Source organism: Leptopilina boulardi, unplaced genomic scaffold (genome assembly GCF_019393585.1).
Source record: "Leptopilina boulardi isolate dan_hultmark-lab unplaced genomic scaffold, ZJU_Lbou_2.1 LbouV2_215, whole genome shotgun sequence".
Taxonomy (NCBI): domain Eukaryota; kingdom Metazoa; phylum Arthropoda; class Insecta; order Hymenoptera; family Figitidae; genus Leptopilina; species Leptopilina boulardi.
This window is the reverse complement of record NW_026137769.1, coordinates 130,357-152,869: the sequence shown is the minus strand read 5'-3', so window position 1 is coordinate 152,869 and position 22,513 is coordinate 130,357. Positions and strand designations below refer to the sequence as shown.

The 22,513-nt window shown below is 19.6% G+C and overlaps 4 protein-coding genes across 8 annotated transcripts; 1 reads left to right on the top strand and 3 right to left on the bottom strand.

Moving 5' to 3' along the window:
• Positions 1-242: 242 nt before the first annotated feature.
• On the top strand, positions 243-5,139 carry LOC127279320 (ER membrane protein complex subunit 3). The gene is made up of 3 exons (XM_051301608.1): positions 243-519; positions 4,090-4,346; positions 4,479-5,139. The coding sequence occupies exons 1-3, from the start codon at positions 371-373 to the stop codon at positions 4,844-4,846; spliced, it is 774 nt and encodes a 257-aa protein (XP_051157565.1). The 5' UTR covers positions 243-370; the 3' UTR covers positions 4,847-5,139.
• Positions 4,860-22,359, bottom strand: LOC127279318 (deaminated glutathione amidase). Its single transcript, XM_051301606.1, has 6 exons — positions 22,152-22,359; positions 20,153-20,294; positions 19,880-20,035; positions 6,209-6,415; positions 5,818-6,030; positions 4,860-5,388 (listed from the first exon to the last, which is right to left on the bottom strand). Exons 1-6 carry the CDS (start codon positions 22,202-22,204, stop codon positions 5,227-5,229), a joined length of 933 nt encoding a protein of 310 aa, XP_051157563.1. The 5' UTR covers positions 22,205-22,359; the 3' UTR covers positions 4,860-5,226.
• LOC127279321 (gluconokinase-like) lies at positions 7,407-13,021 on the bottom strand. 5 transcript variants are annotated; one of them, XM_051301609.1, is made up of 3 exons: positions 12,802-13,021; positions 10,806-11,130; positions 7,407-7,885 (listed from the first exon to the last, which is right to left on the bottom strand). In XM_051301609.1, exons 2-3 carry the CDS (start codon positions 10,957-10,959, stop codon positions 7,425-7,427), a joined length of 615 nt encoding a protein of 204 aa, XP_051157566.1. In that variant the 5' UTR covers positions 10,960-11,130; positions 12,802-13,021; the 3' UTR covers positions 7,407-7,424. The 5 variants fall into 5 exon arrangements, with proteins under 5 accessions (XP_051157566.1, XP_051157571.1, XP_051157568.1 ...); XM_051301614.1 differs by lacking the exon at positions 12,802-13,021 and adding an exon at positions 11,662-11,682; XM_051301611.1 differs by lacking the exon at positions 12,802-13,021 and adding an exon at positions 11,438-11,601.
• Positions 13,431-18,838, bottom strand: LOC127279319 (THAP domain-containing protein 1-like). The gene is made up of 3 exons (XM_051301607.1): positions 18,673-18,838; positions 17,822-17,975; positions 13,431-14,191 (listed from the first exon to the last, which is right to left on the bottom strand). The coding sequence occupies exons 2-3, from the start codon at positions 17,967-17,969 to the stop codon at positions 13,455-13,457; spliced, it is 885 nt and encodes a 294-aa protein (XP_051157564.1). The 5' UTR covers positions 17,970-17,975; positions 18,673-18,838; the 3' UTR covers positions 13,431-13,454.
• Positions 22,360-22,513: the final 154 nt, after the last annotated feature.

The following is a 22,513-nucleotide window of genomic DNA, read 5'->3' as shown; positions in this document are numbered from 1 at the left end:
AATTCCCTAGGGAGTTTACTAGTTTTTAAAATCGAATGATATTTTCAATTTTCTTAATTAAAAATGCAGAAATTTGATTAGCTTTTTTTCACAATTAAATATATTTTCTCCATGAATAATAATTTATTATCGAATAACAATTAATTGAAAAAAAGAAAAACATTTTCACCAATCTGTGAATGCACCTTTACTTTTTGACACATATAAGTACACATAGAGTTGCCGTTCTACATATTTTTTTTCTGTTCTATGGTAAATTCAAGTGTCAGCTGTTTTGATTGCTTCGTTGTCAAAAAAAAAAAAAAAAAAAAAAAATTATTATGAGATGAAAAGTTCTTTACATAAATTTTAAATTAGAAAATTTTTAACAATGGCTGAACTTTTATTGGATCCAAATATTCGAGGTTGGGTATTTTTGCCCATTGTCGTTATCACATTCCTCGTTGGAATTGTAAGACATTATGTTTCCATGTTATTAGCCTCACAGAAAAAAATCGAAGTCCAGCAAGTACAAGACAGGTGATATTAAAATATTGTTTTTTGTATATTTATATTTACTATGCATGAAAAAACTTTTAATTTTCAAAATTTATTTAAAATTTAATTTTTTTGTATCAATTTTTTTTGTTATTGAAATATTTATTTTTATTCAGCGGAAATTTTTTTTTTTTTTAATGAAATACGTTCGATACTTTATTTTTGTGATGAGTCAGTTTTTGGAGTTATTCGAAAATTTTAAGATAATATGAAGTTTAACAGTATATTATTTTTGTATAGAAGAGAATAATAATAACAGGCCTCGATTTATACGACTTTTTACGATTTTTTTTTCAAAAATACGACTTTTATTCGACTTATTTTAAAAAAAATGCGACTTTTTCGACTTTTTTTTTTACAAAATTTTTAAACAAACTACATTTTTTTTAGTATACAATGCAGATCTTTTTTATTTAAATTATTTAACAAATTTTTAACTAAACTTTACTAAATTAATTATTTTTAATAATTTTAATGAAACTCTTTATAAATTCAATTATTTTAAACTATTTTTCAATTTAAATTTTTATTTAAATTTAATAATTGTTTATAATTTTCAAAAAAATTAACAAATAATTATCAAAAAATTTTAATTCAAAATCCAATTGAAATTTAATTATTTTGCAAAATTATTTAAATTATTTTTAATGATTTTTATAATATTCTTCGAAAATTTAATTATCTGAAAGCATTTTTCAATTAAAAACTTTTAAAATTCAATTTTTTAAATGTAATTTTTAATAAATTCTTCATCAATAGAAGTGAATTAAAATTTCTTTTATTATAATTATTGTCTGAAATTTAACAAAATCTTTTGAAATTCAATTATTTTCAAAAATTTCAATTAAAAAGCTTTTAAAATTTAATTATTTCTAAAAATTTTCCATCTAAAATTTCTTGAAATTTAATCATTTCAATTATAACTCTCCTGAAATTCAATTAATTATTTTTAATGATTTTTATTATATTCTACGAAAATTCAATTATTTGAAAATATTTTGCAATTAGAAAAATTTTTAATTTCAATTTTTGTCTGTAATTTCTAATAAATTCAATCATTTTCAAAAAACTCAATTCAAAATCAATTCAAATTCAATTATTTTCAAAATTTTCTATTCAAAATCAATTATAATTCAATTACTACCAAAAATTTCAATTGAAATTCAATTATTTTCAAAATTTTCTATTCAAAATCTACTAAAATTCAAATATTTTCTAAAAATTCAATTTAAAACCAATTAAAATTAATTGTTTTCCAAAATTTCAATTAAAAATCAACTAAAATTAAATTATTTTTCAATAATTCAATTCAAAATCAATTGGAATTCAATTATTTTCAAAATTCTCTTCTAAAAATCTACTAAAATTCAAATATTTTCTAAAAATTGAATTCAAAACTAATTAAATTTCAATTATTTTCAAAAATATCAATTCAAAATCATCTAAAATTTCAATTATTTTCAAAAATTAAAATTTTAAGGCTTCTAAAATTTTTTGAATAATTTTAATTATAACTCTCCTAAAATTCAATTATTTTGAATGATTTTTATAATTTTAATGGTTTTTATAATATTCTACGAAAATTTAATTATTTTTCGAAATTACAATTCAAAATCAATTATTTTCCAAAATTTCAATTCAAAATCAACTAAAATTCAATTATTTTCAAAATTTTCAATTCAAAATCTACTAAAATTCAATTAATTTTTTAAAATTTCAATTCAAAATCAATTATAATTAAATTACTAGCAAAATTTTCAATTCAAAATCAACTAAAATTCAATTATTGTCCAAAATTTAAATTTAAAAGCTTCTAAATTTTTTGAAATTTAATAATTTTAATTATAATTCTCTTAAAATTCAATTATTTTCAATTTCGAAAATTCAACTATCTGAAATCATTTTTTACTTAAAAAGTTTTCAAATATTGTATTTTTGTTTTTGTCACTTGAAGTTCAATTAATTTCAAAACTCTAAATTGTAAATCTTTAAAAATTCAATTACTTTTAAAAAATATTATCTAAAATTATTTGATAAATTATTTTTATTTCTGTAAAATATAATTATTGTCTGAAAATTTTACAAAATCTTTTGAAATTCAATTATTTCTAAAAATTTTAACTTTAATTCTTCCAAAATTATTATTTAAAAAAAAAATTTTATTCAAAAATCTGAAAAACTTGATTAATTTATTGCCTGAAATTTTGTTGACCATCAAAACGAAAAACTATGAAAAAATTTTTAATTCGAATAAATTGCTTAAATCAGACTTGAAAAAATTATAAAAATGGAACTTTAAGAATTTTTTTTTTAAATTTATCCTACTTAAATAAAATTTTGAAAATTTGTCTTACAATTAGTTCGATTCTAAAATATTCGAAATAAATTTTCTTGATAATATTTTGATACAATTATTCTCAATACAGAATTAATAAAATGAATTTAATATCTAATGACATTAGTTATTTAAAGTAAAATATTTATTAATCAAATAAATTTTGTTAAAATATAAAAAATCGATTTTTTCGACTTTTTTTTGAAATACAAATCGATTAAAACGATTTTTTTTGTGTCTTAAAGTCGATCCGAGGCTTGAAATAATAATAATAATAATTTTTAACTATTGAAATTAAAAAAAAAATAATGGTACCACCTTTATTTTGATCATTTTAGAATTTGTAATTTTAAACAAAAAAAATTTATGTAAATCCATACGAGAGGTTCTAAAAAATTGTTTAAAGTAAAGCGTGTAATAAATTGTCGATGAAAAATAGTAAAAAATTGTAAAAGTAGTTTAATTTAGAAAAATCTTAATTTTTTCAAAACTGTAGAGCGTTCCATAAGAGATTTTCATTCAAAAAAATTTTTTTTTTTACTGGAAAATTTGTTTTTTGAATTTTTTAGAAATACTAAAAAAATGCGTACTTTTTTTATTTTACTTTTCTATACGAAGCTGAAGTACGCAACGTTTATGATAAACGATTTTTAAAGACATAATTTTTAAAAATGAAAAATTCTTTAATTTTTCGTCTAAAAAATATTTCTTACAGTTTTCATTAATCAAAAAATTATAAAAGAAAAAAAAAATTTTTAGGCAAAAAATTATACAATTTTTCATTTAAAAAAATTATTTCCTTAAAAATCGTTTATTATAAACATTGCGTATTTTAGCTTTATCTTTTCTATTTGTTAAAAAATTATAAAAGTTATGATTTTTTTTTTTTTTTTTAATTTAACGTCTTCAGAAGCCGAGTACTTTTTGAAATCTGTTTTGCTAAATGGAAAATTAGATTGAAAAGTAATTATGTTAAATTAAAAGTTTGCAAATTAAAAAAGGTTTTTCAAAATCAAAAATTCCATTAAATATGAATTTAGTTAAATAAAAGGGAAGAAAAATTTAATTCAATATAATTATTCTACTTTGAAAATTTCGATAATATAGAAATTCGAGTTTATTAATTTTGAATAAAAAAAAAAAAATTCCCTTTTCTCCTGAGTTAAAAAAAATTTTCTAATTTTGAAAAATTAGTTATTGTTAAATAATAATTACAGTCAAGTAATGATGCGATCGAGATTATTGAGAGAAAATGGACATTATATTTCAAAATATGGTTTCAAAACGAGAAAACAATTTTTCAATAATGAAGAGACTGGCTATTTTAAAACTCAAAAACGAGCACCAGTTTCACAAAATCCAATGACCGATCCAAGTATGATGACTGATATGTTAAAAGGAAATGTCACTAATGTTCTGCCAATGGTTCTCATTGGAGGATGGATAAATTGGATGTTTTCCGGTTTTGTTACAAGTAAGAATTTTCAATTTTTTCAAATAATTAAATTAAATATTGATAATTTATTATTTAATTTTAAAAAAAAAGTGAAAAGAAGGAACAAGTGGGAAAATTTTTGAATAATTGTCCTTTCTTTTTTTTTTTTAGCAAAAGTTCCATTTCCTTTGACGTTGCGTTTTAAACCAATGTTACAACGTGGAATAGAATTAACGACTTTGGATGCTGCTTGGGTTTCCTCAGCATCCTGGTATTTTCTCAATGTTTTTGGCTTGAGATCAATTTATACTTTAGTTCTTGGTGAAAATAATGCTGCCGATACATCGCGACTTTTACAAGATCAAGTGTCAGGCGCCGCAATGTCAATGCCACCTGATCCAAAAGCCGCATTTAAAGCCGAATGGGAGGCACTTGAAATTTGTGATCACAATTGGGCACTCAATGGAATTGATACAACTCTCATTGGTCTAAAAAGTATTTCCGATGATAATTCATATTATCAAAGTAAAAATACATGAAAATTACAGTTTCTTTTTAAGAAAAAAAAAAATAAATCACAATAAAATTTGAAAACGGGCACAAGTGTCAAAAGACAGAACTTTAAAAAGAAAAAAAAAATTCTCTTCTATCGGGAGAATTTTTTTCTTTTATCAATTTTTTTTTTTTTCATCACTAGTCCACAAGAAAAATATTAATTTTTTAATTAATTTAAATAAGTTAGATAAAATGATTTTGATGTTGTATTTGTTGTGAATGTAGAATTTTGTAAGTCTATTTAAAAACAAAATATACACGAGACTGTTATAAAGAATGTTTAAAAAAATTTTCACATTGAAATATTTTACAGTGAATTTTCTCTAAGAATATTTTAGAAATTTCTCTATTTTTTTCTATGTATTCAACAATAAGATTCCATTTTTGGATAGATATCAGTGCGACGATGATCCTCAAGTGGCATATCCGCACGAACACGATTGATAAAATCGAAATCAATTGACGCAATTTGCAAACCAATTCCTTGTGAGCATTGCGCTATAACCGTTCCCCATGGATCTACAATCTGTAAAAAGATAAAATTAAAAAAAAAAAAACCTACAAGTTTAATAATTATTTTTTGCATTTTTATTACAGGTATCTGATCAAATTATAAATTAATAAAAATATTGAAAATAAAATAATATTAAGAAATGAATTTAAATTTAGAGAAATATATATATATTTTTTTTTTTTGAAATAATAGAAAAAGAGAGAGAGAGAAGATATTCATAGGTAACACAATGAAAATGTAAACAGAAAAAATAATATAGAAAGAAAAGGAAGATCTAAATTCAAATAAAAAGAATTATTAATTAAATTTAAAGATTTTATAATAGAATAAATAATAATAAATTATTATTAAATTAAAATTTACCTTAAGGTAAAAATTGTTTAGCTTCTTTATAAATCGCGTCTAAAAATTAAATAATTTTAAAAAATTAAATTTTCCTACCATGGAATGACCCCAGCTGACTCTTTTTTTATTATGTCGGCCAGTTTGAGCAGCTGCAATAACGTAACATTGAGTTTCAATTGCTCTGGCACGTAGCATTACTTCCCAATGATTTGCCCCTGTTTCAAAAGTGAATGCCGATGGATAAGTTAAAATTTTCGCACCCATTTTTCGTAGACACAAAGCCAATTCTGGAAATCTCATATCGTAACACTTATGTAAATTGTTAAGAATAAATTATTTAAAAAAAAAATTTAATTTAAAACTTATAGTAATTTATATATTTTTAATATTAATTCAATTAATTTTTTTCTAATAATTTCATCGGTTTCTCTAGACCAAATTTCGTAAAGATTTAAGATAAAAAAAATTTTTTATTAAAAAAGGATACAATGCCTAGTCCAATTTCTCCTACTGGACTTAAAGTTGGACGTTCAATATTACTACCCTTCATTGCATAATCAGATTCCATTAATCGTACACCAGTTTGTTTATTGTCCATATCAAACAAATGTATTTTTCGATAAACAGAAACAATTTCGCCTTTATCGTTTATTAAAACGTGAGCATTGTACACTTTATCGGGATATTTATCTATCTATAAAAAAAAAATGAAAAAGAATTTTTTTCTTAGAACGTGATTATTAGACAAATATAATAAAAAATTACGGTTAATTAAAATTTATAATTTTGACAATTAGTTTACACGATAAATAAATGAAACCAGACTAATATTTTTACATATAGTAAAATTAATTTTTAATGATAATAAATTAAAATATATTAATTAATATATTTTTAATATATATATATTTAGTCAATTAAATATCAAGTATTAATATTCATAAACAATTAAATTTATTACACTACAAATTATATATTGAAATGACACATTTTTTTTTTATTTTTTAAGTTAGAGATTAGAGAGATTGTTCAAGAATCAGTAAAAAAAAAAAATATTTTCTACCCAAATTTATATTTTTTTAACGAATTTCTATATAATTCATATAAATTTACTTTCTATGAATTAAAATTGTTTATGAAATAAGAAAAAAAAATTTTTTTAACTTTCTAATTGTTTTAAACAAATTATTACAGTTAAATTTTCTACTAATTTACTTACTGAAATAAAAAAATAAGCAAAAATATATTTTAAAAAAAAAGTTTACTTTCATTTTAAAAAATATTTCATTTCATTATTAAAAAGTAATAATAAAAATATTTTTTCTCAATTTTAATCGCAGTGAATATATTATAAAAAAAATTTTTACTGTAATAATTTGTTTACAACAAATGTATAGAGCGGGCTAAAGAATTTTTTTTATATATATATTTTTTTTTTTTGGATTGAATTAATTAAATATTTATTTCTGAAGGATAAAAACGATTTATTTATAAAAAAAATAATTGTTATAAACAATTTACATTAACAATTAGTGAATTATATTAACAGTATATATATTTTTGCATTATAAATCTATAAATTTATAATTACAAATAATAATTATATATAAATTAGAAAAATATATAAATAACAATTTTATAATAGTAAAATAATTATTATAAATTATTATTAATTATATATATATATATATATATATTAAATTTTATAATTTATATGTTTTTTTGTTTGTGGAGATAAAATCATCGCTACAAGGCACTATGAGAGTTAATCTTAGAAGTTGTTTAACAATTTCTTCGATAATTTCATCAGGATTTAATTCTGCACTAACTTCAATTACTCGGCTAGATTTTTTTTCATTTGTCACTTCATTATCACGTGGCTCTTCCAATGTGTCAAATTGACTTTGAAGTAGAGAAACTGGCATAAAATGTCCTTCACGATGTTCAATTCGTTTTTTAAATAATTCCATTGTACCCTTTATGTAGACAAAAATAATCTCCTTATCATCATCAATATAATTTGAACTTCTTATTATATTTCTGTAGCTTAATTTTAATGCTGAACAAGCAATAACTAAACCTTTATTTTCTCTTGATTTATTCGATATTTTCATGCTAATTTCTTCAAGCCATTGTTGTCTATCATCGTCGTTCAAAGGAATTCCTTTAAATAAAATATAAAAATTTCTTCTAAAATATAGAGGCGAGAATAAAAACCGCTCCCAAAATATATAAAGAAAATTGAAATTCAAAATTTTTGAAAAATAATTAATTACATGTATTTTAAAAATACTTTGCTCACTGTAATTGAAGCCAATGGAAATTATAAAAATGTTTCAATTACGTCGAGGGAAAACATTTGATCTCAAATAATTAAATTAATAATTGTTTAAATGTGTATCTTTATTAGTAATTGTATAAAAAAAAAATTAAAATAATTTTTTTTAATCATTTTGCAGCAATGATATTAAATATAATAGTAATATTAATTATTTTTTTATGAATGCGCCATAATTGATGCACTTCCACTATTTTTTAAATCAAAATTTTGAGTTTTAATTTTCTTTACTTTTTTTCGACCTAAGAGCATTCTATATAGTTCTTCGAAGTATATAATTATATATATGATGTATTCCACGCCAAAGTGTAAGTCCATCTGCAATTGCATCTCCGATTTTTTTTTCTTTTAGTACTAATTGAAACTAGTTTCCATGAATTTTTTCAAATTTTTTTAGCAAAGCCATTTTCGAGTTATGAAATTTTGAAAATTGGAGAATTTTTATGACTTTTAATTTTTGAATGCTTATAACCTCCTTAAAAATGCATCAATTTTAAAAGTCTTTTTTTTCCAAAATGTGTGTTTTTAAACGTACTTTTTAACCAAAAAAATCGAAATTTTTTTTTAAAACGAATATTACTATCAAATTTTTGAGTTTTAATGATAAAAAGTCATTTTTCTCATTTGACGTATTGATCGATTTTTTTCTAAATTTTTTTTAAAAATACGAAACTTTTAAGCCTAGCCCGATAATGGGCAAACAATTTTTACAATATTTTCGGAATTTTTCAAAAATGTTTAAATTTTGAAATTTTTAAAAATATTTTTGGTTTTTTTTATACTACGTACTTTTATGTATTTTAATGCGCTGATTACGAAAATGATAGTGTCAAAACATAAAAATTTAATTTTTACTGTGAAAACCATAAAAAAGTCCAAAAATTTATGGTTTTTTTTTCGTTTATTGGGTAAAATATACAAAACTAAAAAAAGTGCATAAGATAAAAAAAATGTATTTCAATAACATCTATAACTTTTGTTTGAAAGTTTTTTTTTTTTTAATTTTGTACTTATATTTTACCCAATAAACGAAAAAAACCATAAATTTTTGAGACTTTTTTTTATGGTTTTTGCCATAAAAATCAAATTTTTAGGTTTTGTCACTATAATTTTCGTAATCAGCGCATTAAAATATACATAAAAGTATGTAGTATTAAAAAAAAACGAAAAATATTTTTAAAAAATTCAAAAATTTTTGAAAAATTCCGAAAATATAGTAAATATCGTTTGCCTATTATCGGGCTAGGCTTAAAAGTTTCGTAAAAAGAAGTAGTTTTTTTGAAAAATTTTTGAAAAAAATCGATCAGTACGTGAATTGAGAAAAATAACTTTTTATCATTAAAACTCAAAAATTTGATAGTAATATTGTTTAAAAAAAAATTTCGATTTTTTTGGTGGAAAAGTACGTTTAAAAACACACATTTTGGAAAAAAAACACTTTTAAAATTGATGCATTTTTAAGGAAGTTATGAGCATTCAAAAATTAAAAGTCATGATTAATTCTCCAATTTTCAAAATTCCATAATTCGAAAACGGCTTGCTAAAAAAATTTGAAAAAATTCATGGAAGCTAATCTCAATTACAGGCCTCTGATCGACTTACAGGCACAAAAAAAGTCGTTTTAGTCAATTTATGTTCTAAAAAAAAGTCGAAAAAGTCGATTTTTTTTATTGTAACAAAAAAAATTTTTACAGATTTTCAAATAAAATTTTTTTTTTTTAAATAATAATTTTAGAAGAGTTATAAAGTTGAAATTTTTAGAAATAATTGAATTTCAAAAGATTTTGTTAATTTTCAGACAATAATTAAATTTTACAGAATTAAAAATAATTTATTAAATAATTTTAGATAACATTTTTTAAATGTAATTGAATTTTCAATGATTTATAATTGAGATTTTTGAAATTAATTGAACTTCAAGTGATTTTTAATTAAAAAATGGTTTCAGATAATTGAATTTTCGAATAATTTTATGAAAATAGTTAAAGATAATTGAATTTCATGAGAGAGTTTTAATTGAAATTTTAGATAATAATTCAATTTTAGTTGATTTTAGATTGAAAATATTGATATAAGTCATTTTGAATTAAAAATTTTGAGAATAATTGAATTTTAGTTGATTTTGAATTGAAAATTTTGAAAATAATTGAATTTTAGTTGATTTTTTATTGAATTTTTTGAAAATAATTGAATTTTATTTGATTTTGAATGGAAATTTTGTAAAATTTTTTGAATTTTAAAAGATTTTGAATTAAAAATTTCGTAAATAATTGATTTTGAATTGAAATTTTGGAAAATAATTGAATTTTAAAAGATTTTGAATTAAAAATTTTGTAAATAATTGAATTTTAAATGAAATTTTGGAAAATAATTTAATTTCAAAAGATTGTGTTAACTTTCAGACAATTATTATTATAATAAGAGAAATTTCTAATAATTTCTGTTGATGAAGAATTTATTAGAATTTTTTTTTAATTTTTTTAAATTATATACAATGATTAAATTTCATAAAAATTTGTTAAATAATTGAAATAAAGAAGATCTGAAGAAGATCTGCATTTTATACTAAAAAAATCGTAATTTATTCAAAAAAAAATTTTTTAAATAGTCGAAAAAGTCGTATAATCCGAGGCCTGCAATTAAAACTAAAAGAAAAAAAAATCGGAGATGCAATTGCAGATGGACTTACACTTTGGCGTGGAATACATCATATACATATAGTTGAAAATAGAAGATAAAAATGTACCTTTCGCCATTTTTTCAACACTTTTTGCACTATGAAAATTATCACCATCCAAAAATTCAACATTAAGTTTCTTAGCCAAAAGTCCTCCAATGGTGGTTTTACCACTGGCAGAAACGCCCATGACAATAATAAGTGGTGGTTTTAACGTCGTCATAATCACACAATTAGAACTCTTCTATCTTCTATATCTGTTTCTCTTCACTTCCCTATCTTTTTATCGTCATCGTAAAATTTTTATACACGCGTATATTTTCATTAGGGGGTTTTTTTTCTAAGGAACATATATAATATCTATTTTAGCTTCTCATCACGTTACCGTAGATTTCTGTAAATAATAATTTTTTTTTCTTAATTTTAAAATTCGTAATAGAACTTTTTGTAAGAATAGATTTACTATATTTTTTTCCTGTTATATATTTAGTTAAAGATAAAAAAGGCACTTTTGATTTTATTCGTTTCTATTATTATTATTATTATTATTACTGTTAATATATATAAATTGTTTTTAATTAAAAATATAAAAAGCACCACTAATTTTGTATGCAACTAATTCTGAGTTTTCTTTTTTTTTAAGTAGATTATTTAGAAAAAATAAATTTCACTTTTAATAAAGTTGTATATTCTAAACGAACTTTGGTCTCTATTGACTTGTTTGGCTAGAGGACTTTTCTAAGCACATATCACGTCATACGAATGATTAATCGCGCAGTTAATCAATATTTTATTTACATATATGCATTTTTATATATAATTTTGAGAAATAAATTTTTCGGATTCCACGTAAAACGATTGCGAACACATATTTTTGTATATTAAATTTTGTGCAATATTTATTATTTTATTGCGCAAAACTTACATATACATAAATATCTCTGTAATACGTCAATTACCACTTTACCTTGTAATCTGTGCGTATACTATATATATATATATATATGTTCAAATTATTATATATAGTCATCGTGATGATTGTAAAAATTACACCAAAGAAACTAAAATCGCGAAAAAATTATGTCTTATATTTTTAAACAAATAAAAATTTTTTTCTGTATTTTATTAGATGACAATTATTATAATTGTAATTTAAACATATATCACACATAGTTATTTATGTAAGTTTTGCAAAAAATAAATGAATGGGTCATTCTACACGAAACAGACCGCTTCGATCTTTTTTTTTTTTGATTGTTTTTAATAATAGTAATTTTTTCGATATTTATGGAATGATTTTTAAATGTTAATATTTGTTTAAAAGCTAATGATGTTGATAAAAAAAAAATTACAAAATCGAAGTGGTCCGCTTTATATGGATTGTCCCGCAAATATTACAGTTAATAATAAAATAATTACAAAATCAATGTGGTTCGCTTTATGTGGAATGCCCCGTAAATATTACAGTGATGAACTTGAGAAACGAGCGATAATACTTTGTTTTTATCAATTTCAGAAGTAAACTTACTATCAACTTGCTCTTTTATCTTTCAATTTTAAAACAGAACATTTCAATTTGTCATATGACGAATTATTTCAAATTGTTTTTTTTTTTTTTAAATTTTAATATAAAACTAATTAGAACTAATAAGAATAATATTTAAATTAATAAGAAAAAATTTTTTTCATTTAAAATATATTTGTAAAAATATTTTTATATTTCTAAAACAAAGAAAACGCGTTAATGCGATTCAACTACTTGACATAACCTCAAATTAAAAATTAATTACTATTATGTTTAGTAAAAATATTTAAATCAATTTAATTTTTCACTGATTCTTGAAAAATACATTTCCCTTTCTCTCTCACCCTTCATTGTTTGTCAAAAAAGATAATAAATATATATTTTTCAGTAATAAATTATAGTTGCCATTTTTATATTTTATTAAATATTGGGAATTTTTTTTTAAGAAATATACAAATAATTATTACAATATTTATTATTATTAATTAATTATTACTAATACATAAAGAAAAAAAAATTCTATACATGTACTATACTCACAATTTCTTCGAAGGTTTACTCGACATCACTTTATAATCGACGAAAGATTTTGTACATTTCTTTTTTTTTTTTATTAAAAAACTACTTACAGAGAGTCTAAGTCCGAAACAGATTTCAGAATTTATGGAACAAAGACTTATATCTGATGCCATAGATTTGAAAATTACTACAATTAATTGGCAAAAAATTACAAAAAAAAATTTTGATTCACAACAAAATATAATTCGTTGGAATTTATTGTCGCAGACGCAAAGTTCTCTTGACCAAAGTACCAAGCAGACGAATGTGCGCAAATAAACGAAATTTTTCGTCAATGCGCAGATAAACTGGCCATGCGTAGAAAAAATTAACCGCGCAATTTTAAAAAATAATCAAATAATGAAAATTATCACAAATATTTTTTTTTACAAATTTTTGTTAATTGAAAAATAATTTTTTATTTTTTAATATTTATTATTATTATTATTATATAATGAAATCTTAATTCTAACGGATTAAAATTTAATTTAATTCCTTAATTAATTATTAATTAATTTGCTAAAATTTTATAATATGACAATAATTGATTATAATTAATTCATTAATAGTAAAAAATAAAAAAAAAATAAAAAATTTAATAACAAAAAAACTTATATTTTCTTTACAATTTATATTTAATTCATTCTGGGTGATACATCAAATTTCTGAACCCAGCGTTTTAACGAGGCCAATCCAGGTAGTGATATTTTCAAAACATTCCTTAAATATTCATTATTACTCTTCGCAACATGAGTCTGAAGTGAAATTGTTCCAATAGCATCGTCAGAAATCCAATTTTTTATTTCTTCATCTAAATTAGGAAGTTTTTCAATCTCATCATCATCATCTTCTTTTTCTCTTTCAAGATTTTTTATTTTTTCTTCGGCTTTTAATAATTTTTCTTCAGCATTTTCCAATTTTTTTTCCGTTTTCATTAATTTATCTTCAACTTTTTCTAATTTTTCCTTCATCTTTTTTAATTGTCCTCTTGATTCCTCCAATTGTGAAAATAACATTTCACTGATTGTTAAATTATTTATTTCACTATTGTCAACATCATTCTGATCAAATTCTTTATTTAATAGATTTAATTTTTTTGAAATATTTTCACAATTCTCCGCATTACGAAATTCATGAACAACATCATTAACAGCCTTTTGAAATGAATCAAAAAAATCATTATTATCGAGTGGTAATGATTTATTGATTTTTGAATTTCTTGATAATTCAATTTCATTTTTTTGTGAAATATTTATTAAAAGATTTTCAGTTGGAATTGCATAATCAAAAAGTCTTCTTGTTTGCAATGATTTATCAGTAAATGATAATGGCTTGTAGAATTCGTCTCGAAAATGCGTGGAACATATTCTAGCTGAAAGGAAAATTAATTAATTAATAACAATAATAATTTATTATTATTACATTTTATATTATTATTTATGTAAGACAATTTAACATAATATTAAACTAAAATTTGTTTTTTTTCATCAAATAAAAACATAATTAAAATAATTTTACTAAATTTTACAAGATCCAGTTGTACAATTTTCAAAAAATATTATTTTGAGCCGAAGTTTTTTCTAAAATAATGTAAAATTATTTAATATTTTCTGTTTTCTGATTAAAGTTAAATTAATAATAATTTTTAATTTTTTGGACTATTTGCTAATTTTGCTCATTTAATAAATGATGTACAATTCTGTTTGTTAGTATTTGTTGAATAAAATTTAGTTTAAAAAATTTAAAAAAACAAAAATTTTATTTGTTCAAAAACATTTGAATGAAAATACCTATTTTTAACAAAGTTAATGATTATAAAAATTAGATGTAAATTATAATTATTTAGTAAATTTAAACAAAAAATGTTACATAATTATTATTTAACAACAAATTTTGTTTCAAAAAATATTTTTTTGTTGAAAATTGAACTGAATCTTTAAAAATTTGACAAAATCAATTTTAATTATTGTTTTATTTATTTATTTGTTATTAAAAACAAATTTTTATGTATCACGTTATTTCAAAAAATTCAACCTCTTTAAATATAAAATATTATCATAAGGATTTTGAAACAGTTTTGATAATATGACTATTAATTTTATATACAAAGTACAAAATCAAAATATTATTATATTGAAATATATTTGTTTAGTATCAAATAGTATAGTGTTTCATTGAATGAATATAAGCTTCAAAAATACATAACATTATATATGGGACATTCCACGGGAAATTTTCCTTTTCGTTTTGCCCGAAACATTTTTTTTCATAATCTTTATGAAAAATAAGAAACAATACTTATTTTTTTATTTGATAAAAATGAAGGAAGTTATGATAATAATAATAATAACTAATCTTATGATTAAAACTGTTTCTATCCTTTGATTTTTTTGAACTTTTCAAAAAAAAAAAATTAATTCCTTTTATAAAAATTTTCAACCTAAATTTTATCGTGGAGAAACAATTTTTTTAAATTTTCAAAATTACGAATTTTTTTATGCCTTCGATTTTTATGATACTAGGTATATTTATGTATTTTGATTTTTGTATAAGGTTTTTTTAATTTTTTTTCGGAAATATAGCGAAAATATCTACAAAAACTTTTTTGTCATGAAAGCCATGAAAAGAACCATAATTCATAATTTGTTTACGTTTTTTGTGTAAAATATAAAAAAAAAATATTTTGAACGAAGGTTATAGATATCATTAAAATATATTTTTATATACAATAACTAGCAAAATTAAACGCGCGCCAAATTGAGTATTTAATTGTTTGTTCTAAAGAAATTAAAGATTAATATTATCAATAATAATTTAATTGATTAGAATATTATTACATATTAAATGATAATAATGAAAATTATATGTTTACAGGCCTCGGATTATACGACTTTTTTCGACTTTTTTCAAAAATACAAGTTTTATCGACTTATTTTAATAAAATGCGACATTTTTTTTTTACATTTGAAAAAAATGTAAATAAAATACATTTTTCCAGTATAAAATGTAGATCTTCTTCAATTCAATTATTTAACAAATTTTGAACTAAAATGATTCTTCACTAAATTAATTATTTTTAATAATTTTAATGAAATACATCACAAATTCAATTCTATCAAAATTATTTTTCAATTAAAATTTTTATGAAATTTAACAATTATTTATAATTTTAAAAAAATATATCACAATAAAATTGCATTATTTTTTAAAAATTTCAATTCAAAATAAACTAAAATTCAATTATTAGCCGAAATTTTAATTCAAAATCAATTAAAAATCCAATAATTATCAAAAATTTTCAATTTAAAATTTAATTATTTACCAATAAGTTTTCAATTTAAAATGAAACAAAATTCAATTATTTTCTGAAATTTGAATTTAAAAGGATCTAAAATTTAATTATTTCTAAAATTTTCAATCGAAACATTTTTTTTTGAAATTTAATAATTTCAATTATAACTCTAAGGAAATTCAATTATTTTTAACTATTTTAATAATATTCTTTGAAAATTCAACTATCTGAAACCATTTTTTAATTAAAAATGATTTTCAAATTATTGTATTTTGTCCGAATTTTCTAATAAATTTTTAGTGAAATCATCTAAAATTTTAATTACAAAACAATTAAAATTTCAATTAATTTCAAAAATCTCAATTTTAAATCTTTGAAAATTCAATTATAATTTAAAAAATGTTTTCCAAAAATTGTTTGATAAATTATTTTTAGTTCTGTAAAATTTAATAATTGTTTGAAAATTAACAATATCTTTTGAAATTTAATTATTTCTAAAAATTTCAACTTTAACCCTTCGAAAAGGATTATTATTAAAAAAAAAATTTGTTATTTAAAAATCTGTAAAATATTTTTGTTATAATAAAAAACAAATCCACTTTTTTTTAATATAAATCGACTAAAACGACTTTTCGTGTCTTTAAGTTGATTCGAGGCCTGTGTTTTTATAATTAATATTTAATAGGTATTCGTTGGCCCCTTGTACCTTAAAAATTAATTTTTAAAAATTAATTTTTTTCAAATTACTATCTTTTACGAAATTTCCTTGCGCATCTTTTTTCTCATCATAAATTTTTTGTATTTCTATACAATTTTTGAATCAATATACAACTTTAAAAAAAATTTCGTTGGTAAACGTTGTGTACTTCAGCTTCGTGAATTGAATTTTCGAATTTGGAATTTTAAAGAAACTTATTCCGAAATTTGGAAACACAATTATACAACTTTAGCAAAAATGAGAAAAAGAATTGTCAAAATTTGACACGTCATAAGATTACTATTCAAAAAAACACGTGAAATCAGAAAAGGCCAACTTCAAGTTAGGACAGAAGGACAGACCAAGCATTTTATTATTATATATAATAATATTATTCAAAATGTTGCATATTTCTTTCCAAAAAACGCAAAATAAATTTTTTTTTTATTATTTTTACCAAGAAAATAAAATTTGCAAGTATTTTTACTATTATTTTTTTAATCAGTACAAGAAAATGCATAAAAAAATTGTACTTAGCATAAAAAAAAATCGAAAATATATAGAAGAAAATTATTTCCAAAAAATTCGTGCAACTCTATTTTATAGAATACGTAGAATAAAATAATAATGATAATAATAGTCAATAATAATATTAACCTACAAATATTTTAATAATAAAAAACTTTTATTATTATTATTATTATTATTAAATATGATAATTTTGAAATTAATTAATTTAACTACATTAGAAATTATTATACATAATTAAACGCAGATTTAAGAAATAAGCAAACAAAAATTATTTAAACAATAAGAGTAATCACAAATAGAGAAATATTAAATATTATTATTGGATATTATTTTGCAGCAAATTTTCGAAAAGTTAACTTAAAACACAGACAATTAAAAAAAAAATCCTTAAAAATCTTAAATTTTGAAAAATTTATATCTTCCAAACGGTTTAATAGAAAATTCAAAAACAAAAATCAATGAACTCGTTTTTTGAAACTTACCATTTTTTACATTGATGTTCTTCCGTTTGCAAACATTGAGCCATTGTTTACAATAAACTTCATTTCTTGGAAATCTAAATAAACTTAACTTTGGATTGGTTTTGTCAAATTTATTTTTACATCCAGCAACAGAACAAGTTAACGGCATTGTTATCTAGAAAATAATAAACATATATAATTAAATATTATATCATATAATTTTCTTTTAATTAAATTAATAAAAAAAAATTAATTAAATTACAGTTTAATATTAAAAATTATTCTTATTTTTATAACCACAAATCTTAATAATATAAAGTTTCTTTTTCTTTATTCTTTACAAAATAAATTTTTTTTAAATTTATACTATCAAAAAAATGCAGTTTGCAGTTCCTTAATTTAAAATTTAGTTGAAAATAAATTAAAAAAAAAAGAATCAAAATTAGTAAATTAAATAAAGAAAAATAAAATTTTGATATAAAAAATATGCGAAAAAAAAATAATTTTAAGTTTTATTAATTAAATTTAATATCTAAAGCTTCCTGACATATTTCTACATTTGTATGTATATAGTTTCTCAACAAATTTATCAAAAATACAAATTAAAATCATGTCAATATTGACATTTTTAAATTTAATTTATATATATTAGACGCACATACGTGGAGAAATAATTAAAAATTGCTCTATTCATTTTGTATAAAGAAAATTATTTTAATAATTATAATTATTAATGAAAAACATATAATAAAAAAAAAAAAATTGGAAATTGCTTGCAGTGGAGAATACTAATACGTAAATAAAGATTTATCTTGTCTAAAATATAATTAAAAAAAAATTTTTTTTTTAATATATTTACAAATAATACTTACGATTTAATTATTTCTTGTTTAATTTAATACAGAAATACTCCACACGTATTATTAATTCACTATGCACAACTATTTATTTTTATAATTTATTTTTCTAGTTTAAATAGAAAAATATATTTCAAATTGCAAAAGACACGTTAACAGCACGAACCACAAGTAACGAATGAGCTATGGCTTTACCTGAAAGTCTATGGGGTAGTCACTCGTAGGTGATTAAAACCTAATTAGCATAAATCACAAAGAAGGTATTATATTACTAAAATGTACTTAAAATAACATTTAAAAACTCATTACGAACATTTCCAGGACCTAAGTTCCTTTGGAACTTGTCAACTTTTCAATTTCCGCGACGAACAATATAATTTAGCAATATGTAATAATTTTATTATTTAAAATATTTAGCTATTTATTCAGATTTTTTATTCGAATCAAATATAATTTATTTGAATTGAGTAAAAAATAAATTATTTCTCACAGAACTAAATAAATATTTACATATATTTATTTCAAAATAAAATTTTTTTGTCTGGCACAAATATTTCAAATTTAAATATTTTTATAAATATTAAATATAAATATAAATAATTATTTCAAAAATATTTATTTATTTATAATATAAATTATATATATATATATATATATACCTATATAATTATATATAATATTATTATAAAAAAATTTAAATACCTATACCTTTAGAAAAAAATTTTGCAATTGTTTTTTTTTAAATAAATTGAATATTATACATTTCAAAATTATTTCTAATAATTTTGTGTAATTTGAAAAAATGTAATTTCTAAACTTTAGATAAAATTTTTGTAAATTTTAATAAATTCGAAAAGAAAAAATAAAAAAGTTACTCTAAATATATTGGGGGAAAATAATTCCATTATAAAAAAATTTAAATACCTATACCTTTAGAAAAAAATTTTGCAATTGTTTTTTTTTAAATAAATTGAATATTATACATTTCAAAATTATTTCTAATAATTTTGTGTAATTTGAAAAAATGTAATTTCTAAACTTTAGATAAAATTTTTGTAAATTTTAATAAATTCGAAAAGAAAAAATAAAAAAGTTACTCTAAATATATTGGGGGAAAATAATTCCATTAAAAAAAGAAAAAAAAATTAATAAATTCTAGAGGAAATATTTTTTTATCAAAGTAAAAATTGAAATTAAAAGAATTATAATTTTTTTTTTTTACCGCTTCATGAATACCGCCAAGGGATAACCAAATTTTTTCCTCCGATGCAAGTTGTTTATATTTTTTAACTATATTTCCCTCTAAATTTTCCGCCATTCCAACGATATCCTGTTTATTATCAGCTAAATAATCACATGCTTCTGGAAAAAATGCGATCTGCTTGCAACAAAAAGAAAAAAAATTATGTTTCAATAAAAAAAAAAAAAAAAAAGGAACAAAAAATTTAAATTAGATTAAAAAAATAGAAAATTTATATATAGAAAAAATTCTTACGGAAGCATTTTTTTGTTTGGCTTCACGGGTTAGATCACGAACAATTTGAAAATTTTTTTCCTTATCCGACACTGATGTCATTTGACAAATTGCAACTAAACGACTCGACGACATTGTTACCATAGATCGTTTAAATAAATTTCTGAAATTATAAAAATAATTTCATTGGTGCGAAAATAACTTATTTTTTATATATTGCGATTCAAATTTTTATTAATTGAAAATTTTAATCAAATCAGATAAATTAATTTTAAACTTACATCAAATAAAATTTGGATAATTTTAAATTTAAGTCAATTCAAAATTTGGACAAATTGAAAATAAGTATAATTTTAAACTTAAATCAATTAAAATTTAGATAATTTAAAACTTAATTGAATTAAAAATTTGGACAAATTAAAATTCGAATAATTTGAAAATTAAATCAATTAAAATTTAGAAAAATCAAAATTCACATAATTTTAAACTTAAATCAATTCAAAATTTGAATAAATTAAAATACATATAATTTGAAACTTAATTTAATTGAAAAGTTGGATAAAATAAAATTCTAATAATTTGAAACTTAAATCATTAAAAATTTTGATAAATTAAAATTCGGATAATATGAAACTTAAATCAATTAGAATTTAGAAAAATTAAAATTCAAATAATTTGAAAGTTAAATCAATTAAAATTTTGAAAAATTAAAATTCGAATAATTTGAAACCTAAATAAATTAATTTGAAACTTAATTTAATTAAAAATTTAGACAAAATAAAATACGGATCAATTAAAATGTAGATAAATTAAAATTCCAATAATTCGAAACTTAAATTAATTAAAATTTTGATAAAATAAAATTCTAATTTGAAAATTAAATCAATTAAAATTTGAATAAAATTAAAATCGTATATTTTGAAACCTAATTCAATGAAAATTTGGAAAAATTAAAATTCACATAATTTTAAACTTAATTCAAAATTTGAATAAATTAAAATACAGATAATTTGAAACTTAATTTAATTAAAAAATTGGATAAAATGATATTCTCATAATTTGAAACTTAAATCATTTTAAATTTTGATAAATTAAAATTCGGATAATATGAAACTTAAATCAATTAAAATTTAGAAAAATTAAAATTAAAATAATTTGAAAGTTAAATCAATTAAAATTCGAATAATTTGAAATCTAAATAAATAATTTGAATTTTAATTTAATTAAAAATTTGGACAAAATAAAATTCGGATCAATTAAAATTTAGAAAAATTAAAATTCCAATAATTTGAAACTTAACTATAGATTAATTTTTAAATAAATTGAAATTTCATTAATTTAAATATTTGATCGATTGAATTTGCATTTAATTAAAATTTTAATTAAATATTTTTCTCTTTATCAATAAAAAATTTGAATTAATTGAAAATTAAATCACTTGGAATTTTTTTTCTTCTTTATAATTATAATTTAAATTCGATTAAAAATTAATTAAACTAAAAATTGGATGATTTAAAATTTTTAAAATATTCAAATTTGAATAAATTAAATTTAATATTAATTAAATTAATTAGAATTAAAATTAATTTTATTTTAAATCGATTGCAAATTTAATCAATAAATTCTGCAACTAATTTAAATTTTATTGAAATTTGTCCTAAATAATTTTTTGAATCGAAGAAAATTTTTTAATAAATTTAATATTGGATCGATTAAAAAATTTATATAGAAAAAAAAATGAAAATCTTTAATTTTGTTTTTAAAAAATGGCGCTAATTTTTTACTAAAATTAAAATTTTTTTTTTAATTTATAATATACGTAAAAATGTTTATTTTAGTCAAATTGCAATTATTTTATGTTTATATATCTATAAAATATTTTTACTTTAATAATTCTCGATAATTTTAAATACTGAATAACAAAACAAAATTATTTTATCAAATTGAAATTTTTCTCAATTTACGTTTAAATAAAACACAATAAATTATATATATATATAAATTTTAATAAACCTCTTACCTGTAATAAAAAGATAAATTAAAGGAAACGATAAGTTTTCTTGTTCCAAGCATACTTTATTTATTTTATATAAATATATTTCACTCTATAACATTGTTGATTGAACTAAATAATTAAACAATCATTACATTAATACTGTATATATATACAAAATAATAAAAATCACATTTTTTATTTTGGTTATACACGTTATACACTCATAAAAACACTTTATGACAATAATATAAAGGTGCTTTTATACCATTATGGAATTGTATAATTTAAAGTCATTTGATTATTGTGATTTCAAATGTTAAGGTTTTTTTCGCAAAATAATTGATAAATTAAGATAAAATTCTGTGGAGAATTCAAAAATAGTATAA